The sequence below is a fragment of the Polypterus senegalus genome, chromosome 12 (assembly GCF_016835505.1).
Source record: "Polypterus senegalus isolate Bchr_013 chromosome 12, ASM1683550v1, whole genome shotgun sequence".
Taxonomy (NCBI): domain Eukaryota; kingdom Metazoa; phylum Chordata; class Cladistia; order Polypteriformes; family Polypteridae; genus Polypterus; species Polypterus senegalus.
The window spans coordinates 24,614,215-24,633,403 of record NC_053165.1 but is presented as its reverse complement, the minus strand read 5'-3'; the positions used below and the strand labels follow the sequence as shown (position 1 = coordinate 24,633,403).

The window sequence follows — 19,189 nt, the reverse complement described above, 5'->3', positions numbered from 1 at the left end:
AAATTGTGGCCAGGTGCATGTCGTTGGGTTTAATTATCTTTCAGATGCATCTCATACTTGATTGGAGATCACCTTGTGCAAGATAAATTGATTGGACATCATTTAGAAAGGCACATGTGTACCTATGTACATAAAGTCCAACAATTCACACTGCATATCAGGACAAAAAACAAACATGAAGTCCAAAGGAACTCTCTTTAGATTCTCCACCATCAAATTCTGGTGAGGCATAGATCAGGACATGGGAATAAAACCATTTCTAAAGCTTTGAGAAGCACAGTGGCCTCAATAATCATGAAATGGAAGAAGTTTGGAACCACCAAGACTCTTTCTAGATCTGGTCAGACTGGGTAACCAGGCAAGCAGGCAACCAAGAACCCAGTAGTCAATCTAACAGAGCTTCAGAAGTTCAATGCTGAGAAGTAGGAACTTGTCAGAAGAACAACCATCTCTGCAGCACGCTATCAATCAGGCATCTATGGTAAAGTGGTTAGACAGAAGCCACTCTTCAGTAAAAATCATTTGACAGTTTAAAGGATTCTAAGAACATGGGAAAAAAGATTCTCTGGTCTGATGGGACAAACAATGAACTATTTGGTCAGAACTACAATAATTATGTCTTGGGATGACCAGGCACTGCTGGTCATCTGCCTAATACTATCCCTGTGCTGAAGTATGGTGGTGGCAGCTTCATGCTATGGGGTGCTTGTCAGTAGCAGGGAAAGGAAGACTGGTCAGGGGACAAATCTCTGACTGTCCTTGAGTGGCTCAGCCAAATCCCAGACTTAAACATGCGTGGAGAGACCTGAAGAGGGCAGTTTATGAATGCTTCTCATCCAATCTAACAAAGCTTGAGAGGATCTATCAGGAAGACTAGTAAAAACTGCCCAAATCCATGTCTGCAAAGCTTATAGAGGCTTATCCAAGAACTGTAACTGTTTCCAAAGGGGTTCTACAAAGAAAGGAATTAAGTGTATGAATACTTATATGAATGAGAGATTTCAGTTTTTAATAAATTTGCAAAACTTTCTGAATATATGTTTTCACTTTTCCTTTTACAGGTTGATTGTAAATACAGTATTTGGGCAAAAAATGCAAATGCTTCCACTTACAATTAAATCTACAACACAATAAAGCATGCAGAAAAAGAAGGGATCTGAATATTTTTTGACTCCACTGTATGTATGTATGTATATATGCATGTAAAATTGTCCTATCTACAGTAGGTACTTACTGGATTGACATCCTAACTGACCTGTTCTTTCAAGATTTTACGGTGTTATGACACAAGATACAGCAATTCAGTACCTTCAGTTTTTCATAACCAGATTTTCAGTTCAGGTATAAACCACAAACAGATATTTGCACCCAAAAACTAGTAACATGAAAAAGCAAATGCCAAAAAATAACATTTCATATGAGGATACAAATTGATTTTCTAGGTGTTGAAAACACATTCCATTAATGATGTTGTGTAGGTATGGAAGACCAAAACACAACAGACAACAAAGTCAGATTTACAATTTCATTATATCTGCTCAATATAATAGACCTGGAAACAGTAGTGAGAATCCTGTTTACATCTTGCTAGAGTTCAGGTTTTACTGTTTACCTATCATGGTTAAAAAGCTCTTAGCTCACCCAAGGTAACATCTTTACATTTAACTTTAAACAGAAACGTCAGATGTTATTAAATATGCTGTTTGTTATAAAGCCTTTCATTGTGAATTCTAGTATAAAACAATTGATTTGGATGAAGACACAACTCCATTAGAAGACAGGATACAACCAGAGGCCATTGACAAATACAAATCCTAAAGAGTGTCCCTTTTGATAAACAATGGCAGTATTTCCTTATCCACCTTAACAAATGACAAGCGTCCATGTGTCTGTTGTGATCATTGGCCAGTTTGTCATCCCGGCCAATACCCCCAGGCCGCCAGATGGAGCCCTCCCTGCAGTATGGAGGTGCATTAAAAAGACCAGCAGGGAGTCATGGACTATGTACTTTTTATACAAGACCCTCCTGGTTACCACAGGGGCTGCAAGAGGGAGCTGCAGGGAGGACCGAAGACTTATTTGTGCCCTATAACCCGGAAGTTCGTCAAAGGAAGAGCGACGGGCTTCCGGAGTGAAGAAAAGAACTTTTTTACCTGACCTGGAAGTGATACAGGATCACATGGACTGCGATTGGGAACACATCCGGGTCAGGGAATATAAAAGGACTGTGAGAGCTCCCAGACAGGGAGCTGAGCTGGGTGGAAGGGTGGCAACGCATCTGGGAGTTGGAAGATTGTATTATTGTGTTTATTTGTGATTGATTATTGTTATTGCATGAGTATAGTGGATGAGAGGGTGCTTTGTGCACTGTGGAGATTTAATAAAGTCAATTATTGGACTTTTACCTGGTGTCTGGAATCGTGGACAGGGGTTCAAGGGAGTGATAGCGCCCCCTATCTGTCACACTGTGTAACTGTGTGTCCATCCTGTTGTCATGTCTCTGCAATTCTCCCACAAATCCCATCACAAATATTTATAGTAATAAAATAAATTGCATTTGTCATTCCAACAGATGGCACATTACAAACATTTGCATTGCTTTTATGAATCCCATAACTAATGGTATAAAACAGAAACATATCCTTTGCATTTTTCATTCCAACAGATGGTACATCATAAACATTTGTAGTAATGCATTATAGTACTACAAATGTGTGTGATACACCATTGTTGGAATGGCAAATGCAACGCATACTATTACTACACGTATTACAGAACACATTCCAATAGACGGTGCACTGCAATCATTAACACTGTGATCTACATTGATTACTTACATTTCAACCCATCTTAGGCAGGTAACACAGCTAGTGTCAAATAAAACTTTAGTGGATGGTGGCTCAGAATTGTGTAAAATATTAATTGCATGTTTACAGTGATCTCCCTTCACTCCATGCAATTGTACCAGCACATTTAACACTTAGGCATTCAGAAAGACTGAAACATTATGGCTGAATAGCAAGTATATTTACTTATGAAATTTATAGTCAGTAATAAATATTTAGTCAAACCTACACATAGAAGTCTTTTTCTTTATTGTTACTATTTACTGCATCTAAACATATAAAGCATGTAATGTCACTGATTGACTAACTCACAAGAAATTCATGACTATTTGCAGAGAACCTAACTGATGGATCGATTTCGATTTTGATGACCTTAATGCCCAGAAAAATCCAGCCATAACAAACAGCTTATTTAACTGTAAAAACTTTGGAGAAAAACACAATAATATGTCACATTTAATATTCGGAAAGATTGACCTCAGTGTGATTCTAAGGGGGTACAGAATAATACAGATGGTATCAAGTAGCAGCCGTTCAGTTCGAGGCCTGTACCTTTATTCTAATCTTGATTTTATGGATGCACCAAATTGTCAGTCACTGAAAATATTCAGCCAAAAGTAAGCATAAAAATGTACCATTCGGTATTTAGTCAAGTTAGTAAAAAAGCCAAATTTTTTAATCAAATATATGGGAGTGGTTTAAAAAAAACAATTGGACAATCATACTGGGACAAATTAAATTGTGACAGAAAGGAATACTAAAAAAATAAACTGAGCTTAGTAAACAAAGCAGATCCATACAACTTGACAGCAAAGGAAAGGACAAAACACCACAAGAAATGAATGCTGTTCACATACAGGAACATCGTGAAGAGACATAATTTCAATTCATTGTTAGTTATTCCATTTTCTTAAAAAAACGTTGTGAATTCCACACTTTGTACATTTTTCTGGCTTCTCATATTTTTTATATAGTTTTCTTGACTACCTTTCACGTTTTAAAATATATGCAGATTTTTAGTATTCCATTGTTTCTGTTCTAAATTTTCATTATGATGCAATAAAAATTTTATATCGTTTCCTTTTACTGTATCACGGCTCCATTATGGGTGTGACTATTTTCTGTACAGACACAACTGCAGGTTGCTAGGTGATGAACCCCAGAAGTCACATCGAATGATGTCATTAAGGCAACAACAGTTAATAAGCCGGCAACGTAGCACATTCAATATCCAAGTGTTACTATTCTAGCTGCAATTTAAAGTGATTCAGGTTACAGATTTGTTTTGTAACAAACTTTTAACTGTGTATAAAACTGATATTTGGGATTTAGACATCTGTTTGGCTTGATTTTCCTGGTTCCAGTTACTCTCATTTTTCAACCTTCATTTCATCCTCTGACCTCTTGTTATTCTGTCCTTGTGGCCTGCTTTTTGGCAGAACAATAATATAATAGTGTGTTCCAAACTGAGGTTCTTTATTGAAGGTCAAAACTTTATTGATCAAAGTAGATATTTGTGTTATTTCACTAATTTCTCGCTGATGTTAAGGTGGGCCAGGTGAACTTGCTGACTAGTATTCTAAATTAAGACTACTTTTTGTATTGCATTTCAATTTTTTTTTTGTTTATTACTTTATAAATTTTTATTCTTGAAAGAAATTCATGCATGGGCACCCTGTTCACCATTTAAGTGTGTATAAGAAACAAAGTATAAGCTTTTATATTAAAAAAGCATTTTAGAAAAATATACAATGAATCAGGATTTTTATAAAATTTGAATAGTATTCTATATCTAATTAAAATAACATAACATTCACAGACCAATCTAATCATACACACACACACACAAAATATATATACAGTTAGGTCCATAAATATTTGGACAGAGACAACTTTTTTCTAATTTTGGTTCTGTACTTTACCACAATGAATTTTAAATGAAACAACTCAGATGTAGTTGAAGTGCAGTCTTTCAACTTTAATTCAGTGGGTTGAACAAAAAGATTGCATAAAAATGTGAGACAACTAAAGTATTTTTTAACACAATCCCTTCATTTCAGGGGCTCAAAAGTAATTGGACAATTGACTCAAAGGCTATTTCATGGGCAGGTGTGTTCAAGTCCATCGTTATGTCTTATCAATTAAGCAGATAAAAGGCCTGGAGTTGGTTTGAGGTGTGGTGCTTGCATATGGAAGATTTTGCTGTGAACAGACAACATGCGGTCAAAGGAGCTCTCCATGCAGGTGAAAGAAGCCGTCCTTAAGTTGAGAAAACAGAAAAAACCCATCTGAGAAATTGCTACAATAATACAAGTGGCAAAATCTACGGTTTGGTACATCCTGAGAAAGAAAGCAAGCACTAGTGAACTCAGCAACGCAAAAAGACCTGGATGTCCACGAAAGACAACAGTGGTGGATGATGGCAGAATCATTTCCATGGTGAAGAGAAACCCCTTCACGACAGCCAACCAAGTGAACAACACTCTCCAGGGGGTCGGCGTATCGATATCCAAGTCTACCATAAAGAGAAGACTGCATGAAAGGAAATACAGAGGGTGCAGTGCAAGGTGCAAGCCACTCATAAGCCTCAAGAATAGAAAGGCTAGATTGGACTTTGCTAAAGAATATCTAAAAAAGCCAGCACAGTTCTGGAAAAACATTCTTTGGACAGATGAAACCAAGATCAACCTCCACCAGAATGATGGCAAGAAAAAAGTATGGAGAAGGCATGGAAGAGCTCATTATCCAAAGCATACCGCATCATCTGTAAAACACGGGGGAGTCAGGCAGTGTGATGGCTTGGGCGTGCATGGCTGCCAGTGGCACTGGGACACTAGTGTCTATTGATGATGTGACACAGGACAGAAGCATCCGAATGAATTCTGAGGTGTTCAGAGACATACTGTCTGCTCAAATCCAGCTAAATGCAGTCACATTGATTGGGCGGAGTTTCATGATACAGATGGACAATGACCCAAAACATACAGCGAAAGCAACCCAGGAGTTTATTAAAGCAAAGAAGTGGAAAATTCTTGAATGGCCAAGTCAGTCACCTGATCTTAACCCAATTGAGCAGGCATTTCACTTGTTGAAGACTAAACTTCAGACAGAAAGGCCCACAAACAAACAGCAACTGAAAGCCGCTGCAGTAAAGGCCTGGCAGAACATTAAAAAGGAGAAAACCCAGCATCTGGTGATGTCCATGAGTTCAAGACTTCAGGCTGTCATTGCCAGCAAAGGGTTTTCAACCAAGTATTAGAAATGAACATTTTATTTCCAGTTATTTAATTTGACAAATTACTTTTGAGCCCCTGAAATGAAGGGATTGTGTTAAAAAATACTTTAGTTGCCTCACATTTTTATGTAATCGTTTTGTTCAACCCACTGAATTAAAGTTGAAACTCTGCACTTCAACTGCATCTGAGCTGTTTCATTTAAAATTCATTGTGGTAATGTACAGAACCAAAATTAGAAAAAAGTTGTCTCTGTCCAAATATTTATGGACCTAACTGTGTATGTATGTATTATATATATACAGTATATATATATAGTGAAAGGTGCTGCCCGGTAACCATACCATAGGACTTGCACAGAGCTCTGTCTCCCCCAGGGCACTAGATGGGAGTCCCCTTGGGTTGCAGCATCGCCATGGATTCCCACAGGGCATCATAAGACTTGGAGTTTGTCTGCTCAGCCCTGTTGGGTTCCGTGGGTGCCGCCAACCCTACTTTGTGGGGCTCCAGCCTTACTCAAAAGGGCTCCTGGGCCAAGCTTTGGGAACACCAGAAGTACTTCAAGGTATAATATAAAAGGAGCTTCCTGCCATATCTCCAGGAGCCAGAGTCTGGAGGAAGGAAGACAACACTTGGCATGGAGGAGAGGAGGCAGTGACACAAACAGAGAGAAAGAAGACAGAGAGAAGAAAATATTGCTGTGTGCTTGTGCTTTTCTCTGTATTGTGGTTGTGGCATGGGAAATGCTTGCCTGAGAAGTGTTTCCCCACAATAAAAACTCTCTGGAGTGCACATACGTCACACACACGCGCTTGGGATACAACTTCAGAATGATGGTCGTCAAATTTTTAGAAAATTACCTTCAAACTCTTCACAGGCAAATATACAACAACCACTGCTTCTCTAAAATCAATATGGATATCTCTTGCCGTTGATATGACATTTCCAAAATTTAGAATACTTCTGACCAAAACCTCTAAAGATTGTATGGCAGTTGTCAAGACGGAGTTGGAGCGCTATGTCTTGTCCTTCATGGTGTATGTCTATTTCTGGTGGCCCCTCTGTCTGTGTCTTACTCTGCAGTAATCACATGATGGAGGAATAAAGAACATAATTTGTGGGAGCTCAAATAGTGTTGTGATTCAAGCACTATGTTTCCTATCTTTGCAAAAGCAAACACAGAATTCCTTTGGTGAGCACTCTGTGTTCTCTGTACTATAGTTTTGTGTTTCCTTTTGACTTCAGGGCTCAGCTCTTTGAATGCTGAGTCTGCAAAAAGTTTTGGTTTATGTTATGAGCTTTGCTTATGATCAACTGCCTGTTTTTTGATAACTGCTTTTTGGATCTGGTCACATAATGAGTTTGTTATTTGATAGATGACTTCCTGCTTGTTTCTTTTTTGGATTGTGGTTTTTGAATGTCAGACTTACATATACTTATATTTCAGATTTGTCATTTTTCATCTTCTTAGTGTCAGTCTTACAGGGCTAGGACCACCAGAAAAGAATTAGATATCATAAATATTATAATGTTTATGATCATAAAACCTGAAATAGCATAAAACAACTTTCCACATGCCTAGAATATCAAGGAGTAACTTAGGCGGTGAACCCATGGGGTTGGTCGATGCATACACAAGTTCAAGTCATTGTGATCATTTTTGCTGAAGATATCTTAAGACCATTGGTTTACTCTATCATAATGGTGTAATTTCCTGCATAATATATGGTCCAAAAAAGCCTAAATTAAGGGATTTTTCGATCTAGAGGGTAAAAAATAGGGGGAAACCTCAAAAATCTCAACCACTTAGATAACTACGTAGACATCAAGACAAGTCAATGGTATATCAAATATTGGGATATTCCTGTACCGGTGAAAACTGAAGTGATATTAAATCGTTCATAAGTAATTCTTGTGAAAACAAGTGTTGTTGTTAGAGAAAGTTAGAGAAATTCTGCTACTTAGGTATTCTGCTCAGTGAGGACAGTAGTGAATGCCAAGATAATGTGTGCAGACACTGCTCCCTTTTCTAACCACTTGAGTACTGATGAGAGAACTTGTTTATACAAGCTCGATGAAGAAACATATGGAGTATAACACTTTTACTAAGACGTGGTCAGTAAAAGAGTGACACCAAGCAGGGTTGGATAGGACTTCAATAATTAGAAAAAACATTAGCTCTCATATGCAGAGAAGTTTTATTTTGGACTGATACAGCCGCCCTTCTCAGAAAAGGTCCCACACTCTAAGGAGTAAAACAGAATTTCACTGAGGCAGTGAAAGATTATCACAAAATTGAGGTCAATTGAGTAAAGAGGAACAACAGGGTTGGGTGATGTAGACAATAACTGTAGGAAAAGGTCCACAGTGATGGAAACATTGAGGAAATGAGGCCAAAAGTAGGTGAATGGAAAAAGTGGATCACGTGAATGGATCGCCTTCTTAAAATCGAAACTAGAGAAAGTTCGGGGCAACCTGGTAAACTAGATAACCTCATATATGCACTGTTATCCCAGAGATTGCGGACTGTTACTTTACTGGGAATCATCCTGAAAAAAAATACTGACTGAGAAGAATTTAAATACCATCCATTAATGATCTCTCTTATCAAACAATCATTCGAAGCGACACTAGAGGACGCTCTTAACACAGCGACTTCTGTGATGCAACAAAACGAGTCCGTGCGCAGGCGATTAAAGCTTCTATTTCAAAGTATCGTACCGCGTCCGTTATTCCCCATGATGATTATGCAGCCAATTCCGGGCTGATTACACCCATCGGGCTTGTCTGGAAATGTGCGACACGTGGGTGTTCACTCGTACGCGATGTAAAGCAGACGGGCAGTCCCCAATCCTACCCGGACTAGGCGGCCCGCTTAGTCTTTTTGTCACCCATCGCTGGGTCAGATGTAGCACACGCATCACCAAGGATACGCACCCCGGCTCGCCCCCCGTGTGTGTGTGACGCGTTTTCAAATTACCCGCCGGCGCCGGTGTGAGAAAGGTGAGGACACGGGCGTAATCCCCGCAGTCCCAAGGACTGACTCGAGCCGACGTCTGCGCGTTTCTCTTACGGCAGTGAGACAGACGTTGGCAGTGCGGTGCTGAACCGAGTCGGCCCGAAGCAAGCGGAATCAGGCCCGCTACTGAGATGCTGATGAAGCGCCCTGCGCCACCTGCAGTAGCGGCACGAGAGCGCGCGCGCAGACTCCCTCCGGCGCACTGCAGCTTCTTCATTTACTAGCCAGGCTCACGCAAAGGCCGCCCGCACGTTCTGTGCACACTCTGCGTGCATATCATTAGGCATGTGTTCGTCTCAGTAATACGAAGAAGAACGGCGCTATTAAAGCCAGCCATTGTTGGGCAGCCGCATCTGTCATCCTTACCTCCAGAGTCCTTATCTCCTTCTGTGTCAAGTCGTTGGATGTGGCACACTTGGTCCTGAGCCCCTCCAGACTAGAGATGCTAATGTCGATCATGTTCTGGACCAGTTCGCACTGCTGCAAGGCTTTCTGCAAACTCAAATGCTGCTCCTCGCTTTTCGTCATATTTTCCTCATCCATAGTTTGCGTGGGGTGTTTTTTATATTTGTGTCTAAAAATACACAAACACTTTTAGTAATAAAAAAAACACACAAAAAAAAATCAAAGGGGTGGGGGTGAAGATTATTCCCCACGCGAATTATTTAGAAGGCGACTCCATTCCAGCGATCCCATACGGTCTCCTGCCAGAGATCAGCTGCTCAGGTAGTGTGATGCTGATGCCGGGGGTTTCAGTCAGACACGAGAAATGAAGAAATTCGCCAGGAGAAAAAAAGAAGAAGAATCAGTGGCAAGCGCTTCCCTCGGTTACCTCCATGCGCCGAGAGGAATACCGCAGACGCCGAGCTCGGCAGGAGACATCGGTCCGGGGTGCGCCGGAGTGTCTGTCCTTAAAGCTGCTGGAGGCATTGGGAGCAGGTGCTCACCGTCTCCTCAGCCAGCAGCTGCATCCCGGCTCGCTCTCGCCGCACCGACATGTTGCCTGTCAATCAAACCTCCAGCAGCAGCAGCAGTAGCAGTATCAACAACATAGGCGGCGGAGCGCGCGCCGCTTCTCGCGAGATGACGCGCAGACTGCTCCGTGCCCACGGCGTGCCCATTCAGCTACCTCTTCGTGCTGTGAACTATAGCACCTGTTAGGATTACTCCTGTCTGCTGGCTAAAAGAGCCCAGAAATCCTATATAATGTCAGCCCTCCCATTCTGCACAAGTTTCGTGCCTTTTCTTGTGTTCTGCTTCAACTTAACTATTGGTGCCCCTGCTGCCCAGACATCTGAACAACGACTGAGGTCAACATGCGCTGTACCAGGTTCACGTCTCAGGGGCTCAGAAGCCATTCTCATTAGCCCTTTGCCCATCACTTTGAGGAAAAGCTACCTGTACCAAAAATGTTAGCTATACAAGACATTCAGTACGTTTCTGCCGATTTTGTGTTGATTTAGAGGTGTCACTGGGACCAGAACTGTTTCCTGCCATACGAGAGCTAACCAATTGGTTGAGTTCTCTAAAAAAAAAAAAGCGCTATATCCCTTAGGGAATTATTAGTACTACTGTTATTGTGGCAAGCAGTAGTGCTTAAATCTTTTGACTTCAAACCCAGAGGTTGTGGGTTAAAATCTGCTACTGATACTGTGTGACCATGAGCAAGTCACTTGAGCTGCCTGTGCTCCAATTTCAAAACCAAAAAGAAATATATTGTTTCATTAATTGTTGAAGTCACCATGGATAAAAGTGTCAGCAAAATAAGTAAATGTAAACCTTGGATTCATAAAGCTAGAGATGGCTCCCAGCATCCTTGGCATCCCATCCAGTCTGTATATAGGGTGCAATCAAAGTATTATCCATACCTATTCTAAACCTCTGTGCATGGTGTGTGAATGAAAACAATATTAGACTCTGCCAGAACCCTGTTTATGCATTTTCTGGGTTTTGGCTGCACACAGTGTATTAGTGTCTAATCTGAATAATCTTTCAGTTTGTTCAATGAAATGTCTAAAAATTACTTCACCTGTTTCAAACTTTGCTCACTACTTTGATAACAAGTGCATTTGTCTCTAATGGCATACAGGGGACTAAGAAAGTATTCAGACCCCTTCATCTTCTGCACACTTTATTGTGCTATATATTCAATTTTAAAAGGATACATTTGCAATTTTTGTTCATCAGTCCACACTGATAAATCAATAATGACAACGTTAAAATGTTTTCAGAAAAGTTACAAATTTAATTAAAAGGATTTGTTCCCTGCCTTGCGCCCTGTGTTGGCTGGGATTGGCTCCAGCAGATCTCAATCAATCAACATTTATTTATATAGCACATATTCATACAAAAAATGTAGCTCAAAGTGCTTTACAAAATGAATAGAAAAATAGAAGACACAATAAAAAATAAACATAAGTCAACATTAATTAACATAGAATAAGTAAGGTCCGATGGCCAGGGTGGACAGAAAAAACAAAAAAAAAACTCCAAGAGCTGGAGAAAAAAAATAAAATCTGTAGGGGTTCCAGACCACGAGACCGCCCAGTCCCCTCTGGGCATTCTACCTAACATAAATCAAACAGTCCTCTTTGTATTTAGGGTTTTCTTGGAAGGACCTGATGATGATGGTCACGTAGACTTCTGGCTTTCAGTCCATCAATGTTGGTGCATCCTGATGCTTTGAGTAGGTGGTGGTGGCGCAGGCCGCCACCACAAAGAAACCGGAAAAGAAACAGAAGAGAGAGTTGGGGTCAGTACGGATTTTAGAGCCACTATGAATAGTTATTGTGATGAATTGAACATACAGAGTATCAGGATTAAGTTAAAGTGAAGTTATGAGAAGGCCATGTTAAAGTAATGTGTTTTCAGCAGTGTTTTAAAGTGCTCCACTGTATTAGCCTGGCGAATTCCTATTGGCAGGCTATTCCAGATTTTAGGTGCATAACAGCAGAAGGCCGCCTCACCACTTCTTTTAAGTTTAGCTTTTGGAATTATAAGGAGACACTCATTTGAAGATCTGAGGTTACGATTTGGAATATAAGGTGTCAGGCATTCCGATATATAAGATGGAGCGCGATTATTTAAGGCTTTATAAACCATAAGCAGTGTATAGCGGGTTGGGTAATGACTGACTGACTGAAACAAAAACTGAAATCTCTCATTCATGTAAATATTCAGACCATTTGATGTGGCACTCCAAATTGTGGTCAAGTGCATCCTTTTTGCTTTAATTTGCATACACTATTCACAATGCATGTCAGAAGAAAAAACAAGAACTGTAGACCTCAGTGATAAAATTGTGCTCTGGCATAGATCAGGGCAAGAGTATAAAACCATTTCTAATGAAACGAGTGCTTGCACGAGCACAGTGCCCTCAGTAATTGTGAAATGGAAGAAATTCAGAACCACCAGGACTCTTCCTGGAGTTGGTTGTCCAGCCAAGCCAGGGAGATGCCCAAAAACCTAATATCCAATTGTCAAGATGTCCTCTGCTGAGATCGGAGAACCTGTTGGAAGGATGATCATCTCCGCAGCACTCCGTCCATCAGGCATTTATAGTAGTTTGGGTAAAATGAAACCATTCTTGCCAAAAGGCATTTAAAGGACACTTGAGAGTGTGAGGAAAAATATTCTTTAGTCTGACGAGTCAAAAATTCAACTTTTTGGTAGAACTTGAAAGAATGTTTTCATTTTGTCATTATGGGGTACTGAGTGCAGATTGATGGACAAAGATGGGAAATTTACCCATTTAAAAATTAAATCTATAAAACACAATAAAATGTACATAAAGTGAAGGGGCCTGGATCCTTTTTGCATTGACTGTAGATGTACATACCACATATCTACAAATTATTGTCAATTCTGACTGCTTTAGATGCCTGGCTAACCCTTTTGTATCCTCTACAAATAACCAGAATGATTTAATAGCTGACCAATCTGCTCTGGCCACAGCTCTTCTTCATTGACAATTTTTTGAAATTTACCAGGTGTTTGAAAAATTCCTCACTCTATTCATAAATAGTCTTCTGTATTCCAGGAGACTGTTTAATGTGCCCAGTATAGGGAAGCTAAATTCCTGTTCATGCTGGTAATGACCCTTCATTCTTCTCAAAGGAAAGCTGTCTTCAGTCAGTGCCTGACCAGGTTCACTTACTCTGTGCTTGGGGAGCATCCTGGGGAGCTTACCCACTCAGATATCTATAAGAAACTAGGGGGCTTTGCTCACTGTTCACTTTGCTCCCCTACACCCCTACCCTGACCCCACTGCCTATGCTACGCACCGGCCAATTCACATTTCTCTGCTCACGTATGTGAATTTCACTTTCACCATTCAACAAATCTTTTATTTCTTGTGGATACACTTCTTCATTTGGAAGAAACACTACTTTTTCCTGATGGCAACACGAATTACACGATCTACAAGTCTCCTACTTAAAGTTTAAATCCAAACAATATATTCATTCTCTTTTCTCTGTTCCGTTATTTCACCAATTAATAATTTCCATTTATTGCGCTAATGCTTTACTATCATTTTTTTGAGACTTTCCAATTCTAGTACTTTCATAATCTCTAACCTGCTCTGCATGTGTATCGTGCCAACATTTTTGAATTCTTTATGACGTCCTACTTTGTCATCTACTCTTTGTCTTTTATTTCCAGGCCCATGCGAGGTTAAATCAATTGGCACTAAGTCTCGCCTCATGGGAAGTGAAAGTATCTCTCTGAAAAAGTCACATCTCGTCCCAGGCTAAAAAGTCTTGTTTTGTCCCAGGATTTTTATTATAATAGAGAGACTTCTTTCACCTTGGAAAAAAGCAAAACTCACATTTATACATGGTCAACCATCTGTGTGTCCACTATAATCCCGACCTATCAGTTTTACGTCAAGCTTGCATCTAAAATATTATCATTCTAACTGAATGGCTACCGGTTTTCCTTTACTTCCTGGGAGGTAAAGTCTTGACTAGTATCTTGGGTATCCTCATTTTGGCCAATTGATTTAGTTTGGATGGAGGATGCATGTAAAGGCTGATAGCTCTTGACTTCCTCAGTGACCTGGATTTGAAATAAGAGTTCCATTTCTTGTATTGACTGATACACTGTCAAATGGCATCTGTCTCCTCTCCACTGCAGACCTCCGTGACCCTGTAGTTAGGATATAGCGGGTTGGATAATGGATGGATGGAGTCACAGTTCATCCACCTTGACTATGCTGTTGGCCACTTGACACAAGTAACTGAGAACAGCCCATTGACTGATTATATGTATAGGATTTAGCCGATTATCCAAATTCAGCAACCAAAGTGAACCCTCTGCCATGCTCTAGCAGTTACAGAATTGTTGCTACATGGTATTGGTACAGTGGGTGGACAAGTGCAGCAGAAGCACCAGAATTTATCAAATATGGCTGTCCCACTTTAAAGGCTATTACCTCTTCCACTCCACTGTTTGTTACTGTTTGTTATTACCACTCCACCAGCACCCTAGGAGAGTTACATTGTCCCACCCTAAACTAAGGACAACATAAAACTGAGCTACCAGTTAAAATCAAGACATATAAAGCAAGAATGAGAGAGCACATATGGAAGCAGAAAGAGAAGATTCATTTTACTGTCATAATTAAAAGACCACCATTGCAAAACAAATGAGTGTAAATTAATGCACCACCACTAGTCAGAATGCATGAATACACAACAAAAGGATAAAAAAGATTGGAATTGTTTGTCTCTGGCTTGTCTCTCTAGATCATGCAACTTGCGTCATAAAGGTCTGAGGTCGTTCTTCAGGGGTTTATAGCTGAGTACGTGGATCTACCACCGAGGTCTGCTGAGGTTTTAACTAAAGTCTGAGTAATGTGTGTGTGTGTGAATAACCCCAAACCACTGATCTCCTGATTTATCACATCTGGAGAATGAGGTATGAGTTATGTATTAATTAACTATTTAAAAGGGCATTATGTTCACTTCAAGTGGTGTCAATATCTTTTTATACCAATACAAAGAAGTATTATATAAATATTAAAATTATACCATACTTATATTGTTGAAATATTATTTATAAATTTAACTGTGAATGTGCATATACTGTATATATTGTGAAAGGTGCTATATAAGTGCCCGACCCAACGGAGGCATGTGTAAAAATAAACAAAAGGATTTATTTTTCTTCAGCTGGGGGACACGTCTTCCCCGTGTCCCTCAGCCACAGCACAGTCCCGTACAAGCACACCAAAGTGAAACAAAAACATAACAAAATGCTCTTCCTCCACTCCTCCCAGGCAGCTTTGTCCTCCTCCTCCTCCCAACTCTGGCGCCCTTGATTAGTGGCCGCAGGCTCCCATTATAGCCCACCCAGAAGTGCTTTAGGTGGCAATTAACCTAAATTCGGCTGCACTTCCGGGTGTGGCTGCGTTACCACCCACATGGGCTCAAGAAGCCTTGCAGCTCCCCCTGGCAGTGGCCATGGAACCCAACAGGGATGAGCTCCGAAGTCCCATGCCTGTGGCCCCGATGCAACCCGGGGTGGGCTGCCACCAAGTGTTCCGGGAGACGTAGTGTGGATCCCATGGCTGCTCCCCCAGATCTACTGTCAAAGGGGCGTCCCAGCCGGGCATGTGTCCCGGCTGTCCGCCACAGTATATATACACTGTCACACATGTGCACATGGGAGGCAGCTGAAGGGCTTGAGTAAGGGCAATTCTGAATCAGACCAGGATGTGGTAGAGTGCACAGACTCTTTCTCCCTTTCCTGCCGACCATTCACGGGAGATTCCACCTGGCCCTCTTGATGTCACTTCTTGATGGAAGAAGACCTTGCCAACTCTGGCCCCTGTAATGTCACGTCCGGGCTCGAGCCTATGGCTGAAGACCCTTTTCAGCCTGACCCCTTTGATCTCACTTCCTTTCTTCCCCTTTAAAAACCTCCACCTTTTCCATATTCCCTCAGTTGTGTTTTGGACTCGGTTTTGTGCACATCAGTGCTGTTATACAATTTGCAACTTTGCAGCAAGAATACCAATATATGGGTGGCTGCCTCAAACCTTTTTATGACTCTCATGTCTGGTTTTTACGACAACACACGCACAATATACACACTTTGAGATATATATATATATATATATATAGATATATATATATATATATATATATATATATATATATATATATATATATATATATATATATATATACACTGCTCAAAAGAATTAAAGGAACACTTTTTAATCAGACTATAGCATAAAGTCAATGAAACTTATGGGATATTAATCTGGTCAGTTAAGTAGCAGAGGGGTTGTTAATCAGTTTCAGCTGCTGTGGTGTTAATGAAATTAACAACAGATGCACTAGAGGGGCAACAATGAGATGACCCCCAAAACAGGAATGGTTTAAAAGGTGGAGACCACTGACATTTTTCCCTCCTCATCTTTTCTGACTGTTTCTTCACTAGTTTTGCATTTGGCTACAGTCAGTGTCACTACTGGTAGCATGAGTCGATAACCTGGACCCTACAGAGGTTGCACAGGTAGTCCAACTTCTCCAGGATGGCACATCAATACGTGTCATTGCCAGAAGGTTTGCTGTGTCAGGATGAGCACTGCCAGAGCCCTACAAAATGACCTCCAGCAGGCCACTGGTGTGAATGTCTCTGACCAAACAACCAGAAAGACTTCATGAGGGTGACCCAAGGGCCCCATGTCCTCTAATGGGCCCTGAGCTCACTGCCCAGAAGCATGCAGCTCGATTGGCATTCGCCATAGAATACCAGAATTGGCAGATTCACCACTGGTGCCCTGTGCTTTTTACAGATGAGAGCAGGTTCACCCTGAGCACGTGACAGAAGTGAAAGGGTCTGGAGAAGCCATGGAGAACATTATGCTGCCTGTAACATCATTCAGCATGAGCAGTTTGGTGGTGGGTTAATGATTGTCTGGGGAGGCATATCCATGGAGGGTCACACAGACCGCTACAGGCTTGACAAAGGCACCTTGGCTGCCATTAGGTATCAGGATGAAATCCTTGGACCCATTGTCAGACCCTATGCTGGTACAGTGGCTCCTGGTGCACGACAATTCCTGGCCTCATGTGGTGAGAGTATGCAGGCAGTTCCTGGAGGATGAAGGAATTGATACCATTGACTGGCCACCACACTTTCCTGACCTAAATCCAATAGAACACCTCTGGGACATTATGTTTTGGTCCATCCAATGCCACCAGGTTGCACCTCAGACTGTCCAGGAGCTCAGTGATGCCCTGGTCCAGATCTGGGAGGAGATCCCCACAACACCATCTGTCATCTCATTAGAAGCATGCACCGATGTTGTCAGGCATGTATACAAGAACACAGGGGCCATACAAAGTGCTGCGTACAATTTGGAGTTGCTGCAATTAAATTTTGGCAAAATGGACTAGCCTGCCACATACTTTTTTTACTCTGATTTTTGGGGCGTCTTTGAATTCAGGGCTCTGTAGGTTGATCATTTTCATTTCCATCAAACGATGTGGCATCCTTTCGTTCCTAACACATTACCCAGTCTATATCAGTATAGATATCCCGGAGGATTTCTTTTTCCCATTGAGATCTGATGTGTTGTCAAAGTGTTCCTTTAATTTTTAATATATATACACACCTATTTGCGTGTTTTAAAGTACTCACTCACCTTTTCTGTTCCAGATTGTGATACACTTTCCCTAAATCCCGGACACTCTTATTCTCCTCCACTAGTCCACTGTTGGTCTTAGACTTCCTCCCATCTCCAAAGCCAATGAGCATATGGTAGGCGTCAAGGGTCAAGTTAAACTAATTTCTCTGTTTTTTTTTTTTTTGTTTAAGTTTTACCCGATGGTTGGTGGGATCATCTGTGCTATTTAGCATCTCCTTTCTTCAATTTAGTATTGGCATGTAAACTTAGTGCCTTCTTAATGACTACTGGATTGTCTAGCACTTTAGTTGCTGTTATTCCTTTTTTGGTAAATCTGACTTTGCTTGAAATGAGTATTCTTTTGGATGTCCCAAAAATATAAGGAAAGCCCCCTTTTTATTTGTAACCTAAAAGATCTTATTTGAACATATCATACAGGAGTGACAATAAATCCCATTCAGGCATCTCTACTGGCCAAGGCATTGAATTACTTCTCAGGACGGGGCTGCCCTATAATTATAAAAGGAACACCAGTCTAGAAATCCTCGTGGCTCTTGATCTCCCTACCCTCAGCCAGTGCTCCTGCCTTCTGTTACCAGGTCTCCTTTATATCGGAGGGACAGCATAATTCATTACATTCCCTCAGTGAACTATGCATTCCTTAGTATCCTAGATCACATTTCTTTCTCTTTAATGATGATGTACCTGCCTATTGCCCTTCTGAGACACCCAGCACATTCAAAGGGCATATTGCCTGGCACGGTCTTCTCATTCCTGTACTGGCATGAGGTGTAACACCTCTGCCAGTATAAATTTCCCTTTGTTTTCAAAGAACCACCATATCCCTGTCCTTTGTAAGTTTGTTCACCTTGTAGTTCCCACACTCACCTTTATGACCATCACTATATGCATAATGTCCTGACATTGGCACTCTTAGGGGATCCCGAACTATTATGTAACACCAAAGTGACCAATGCACTCAGAATACAGGTACATTTTACATAACATACACATGACAGAAGAGCTTGGAAACAATGGAAAACAATGCTCAAAATAATCAAAAAAGAACATCCCAGATGAACACCCACCAGGTCTGGACACCATTTTATTTATTTCATACCATTTTGTTGGTAATATCATTATGGTGCCATGCTGTGAAACCCATTATCAGGATGTTATAGTAGGGCGTTGCATGTGTCATCATAATGGCTATATTACTGTATAGAAGATCCAGTTTTTCTTTTCTCTAAGTTAAGACTCATTGTATATCATAATGCATTAGGCTTTTTCAGCAATTCTAATTCTTGTTTAATTTAACTAAAGGTCTTTGAATCCTTTTCTGTTTAATGACTCACTGTTTGTTTTGTTTATTGCCTGTATGACTTCCATTCTGTTTCTTCCAAATAAAACTTTTAAAGACTTCTCCTTATCTCTCGCTCTCTCTCAGTCA

General features: G+C 40.8%; 1 protein-coding gene across 2 annotated transcripts in view; it reads right to left on the bottom strand.

Moving 5' to 3' along the window:
* Nucleotides 1-10,140, bottom strand: part of ksr2 (kinase suppressor of ras 2) — a 309,289-nt gene extending 299,149 nt beyond the window's left edge. For both annotated transcript variants that reach the window (XM_039771698.1, XM_039771699.1), the window contains exon 1: nucleotides 9,465-10,140. In XM_039771698.1, coding sequence (XP_039627632.1) covers nucleotides 9,465-9,641 — 177 coding nt within the window. In that variant the 5' untranslated portion in view covers nucleotides 9,642-10,140. The remainder of the gene's footprint in view (nucleotides 1-9,464) is intronic.
* Between the last annotated feature and the right edge of the window lie 9,049 nt (nucleotides 10,141-19,189).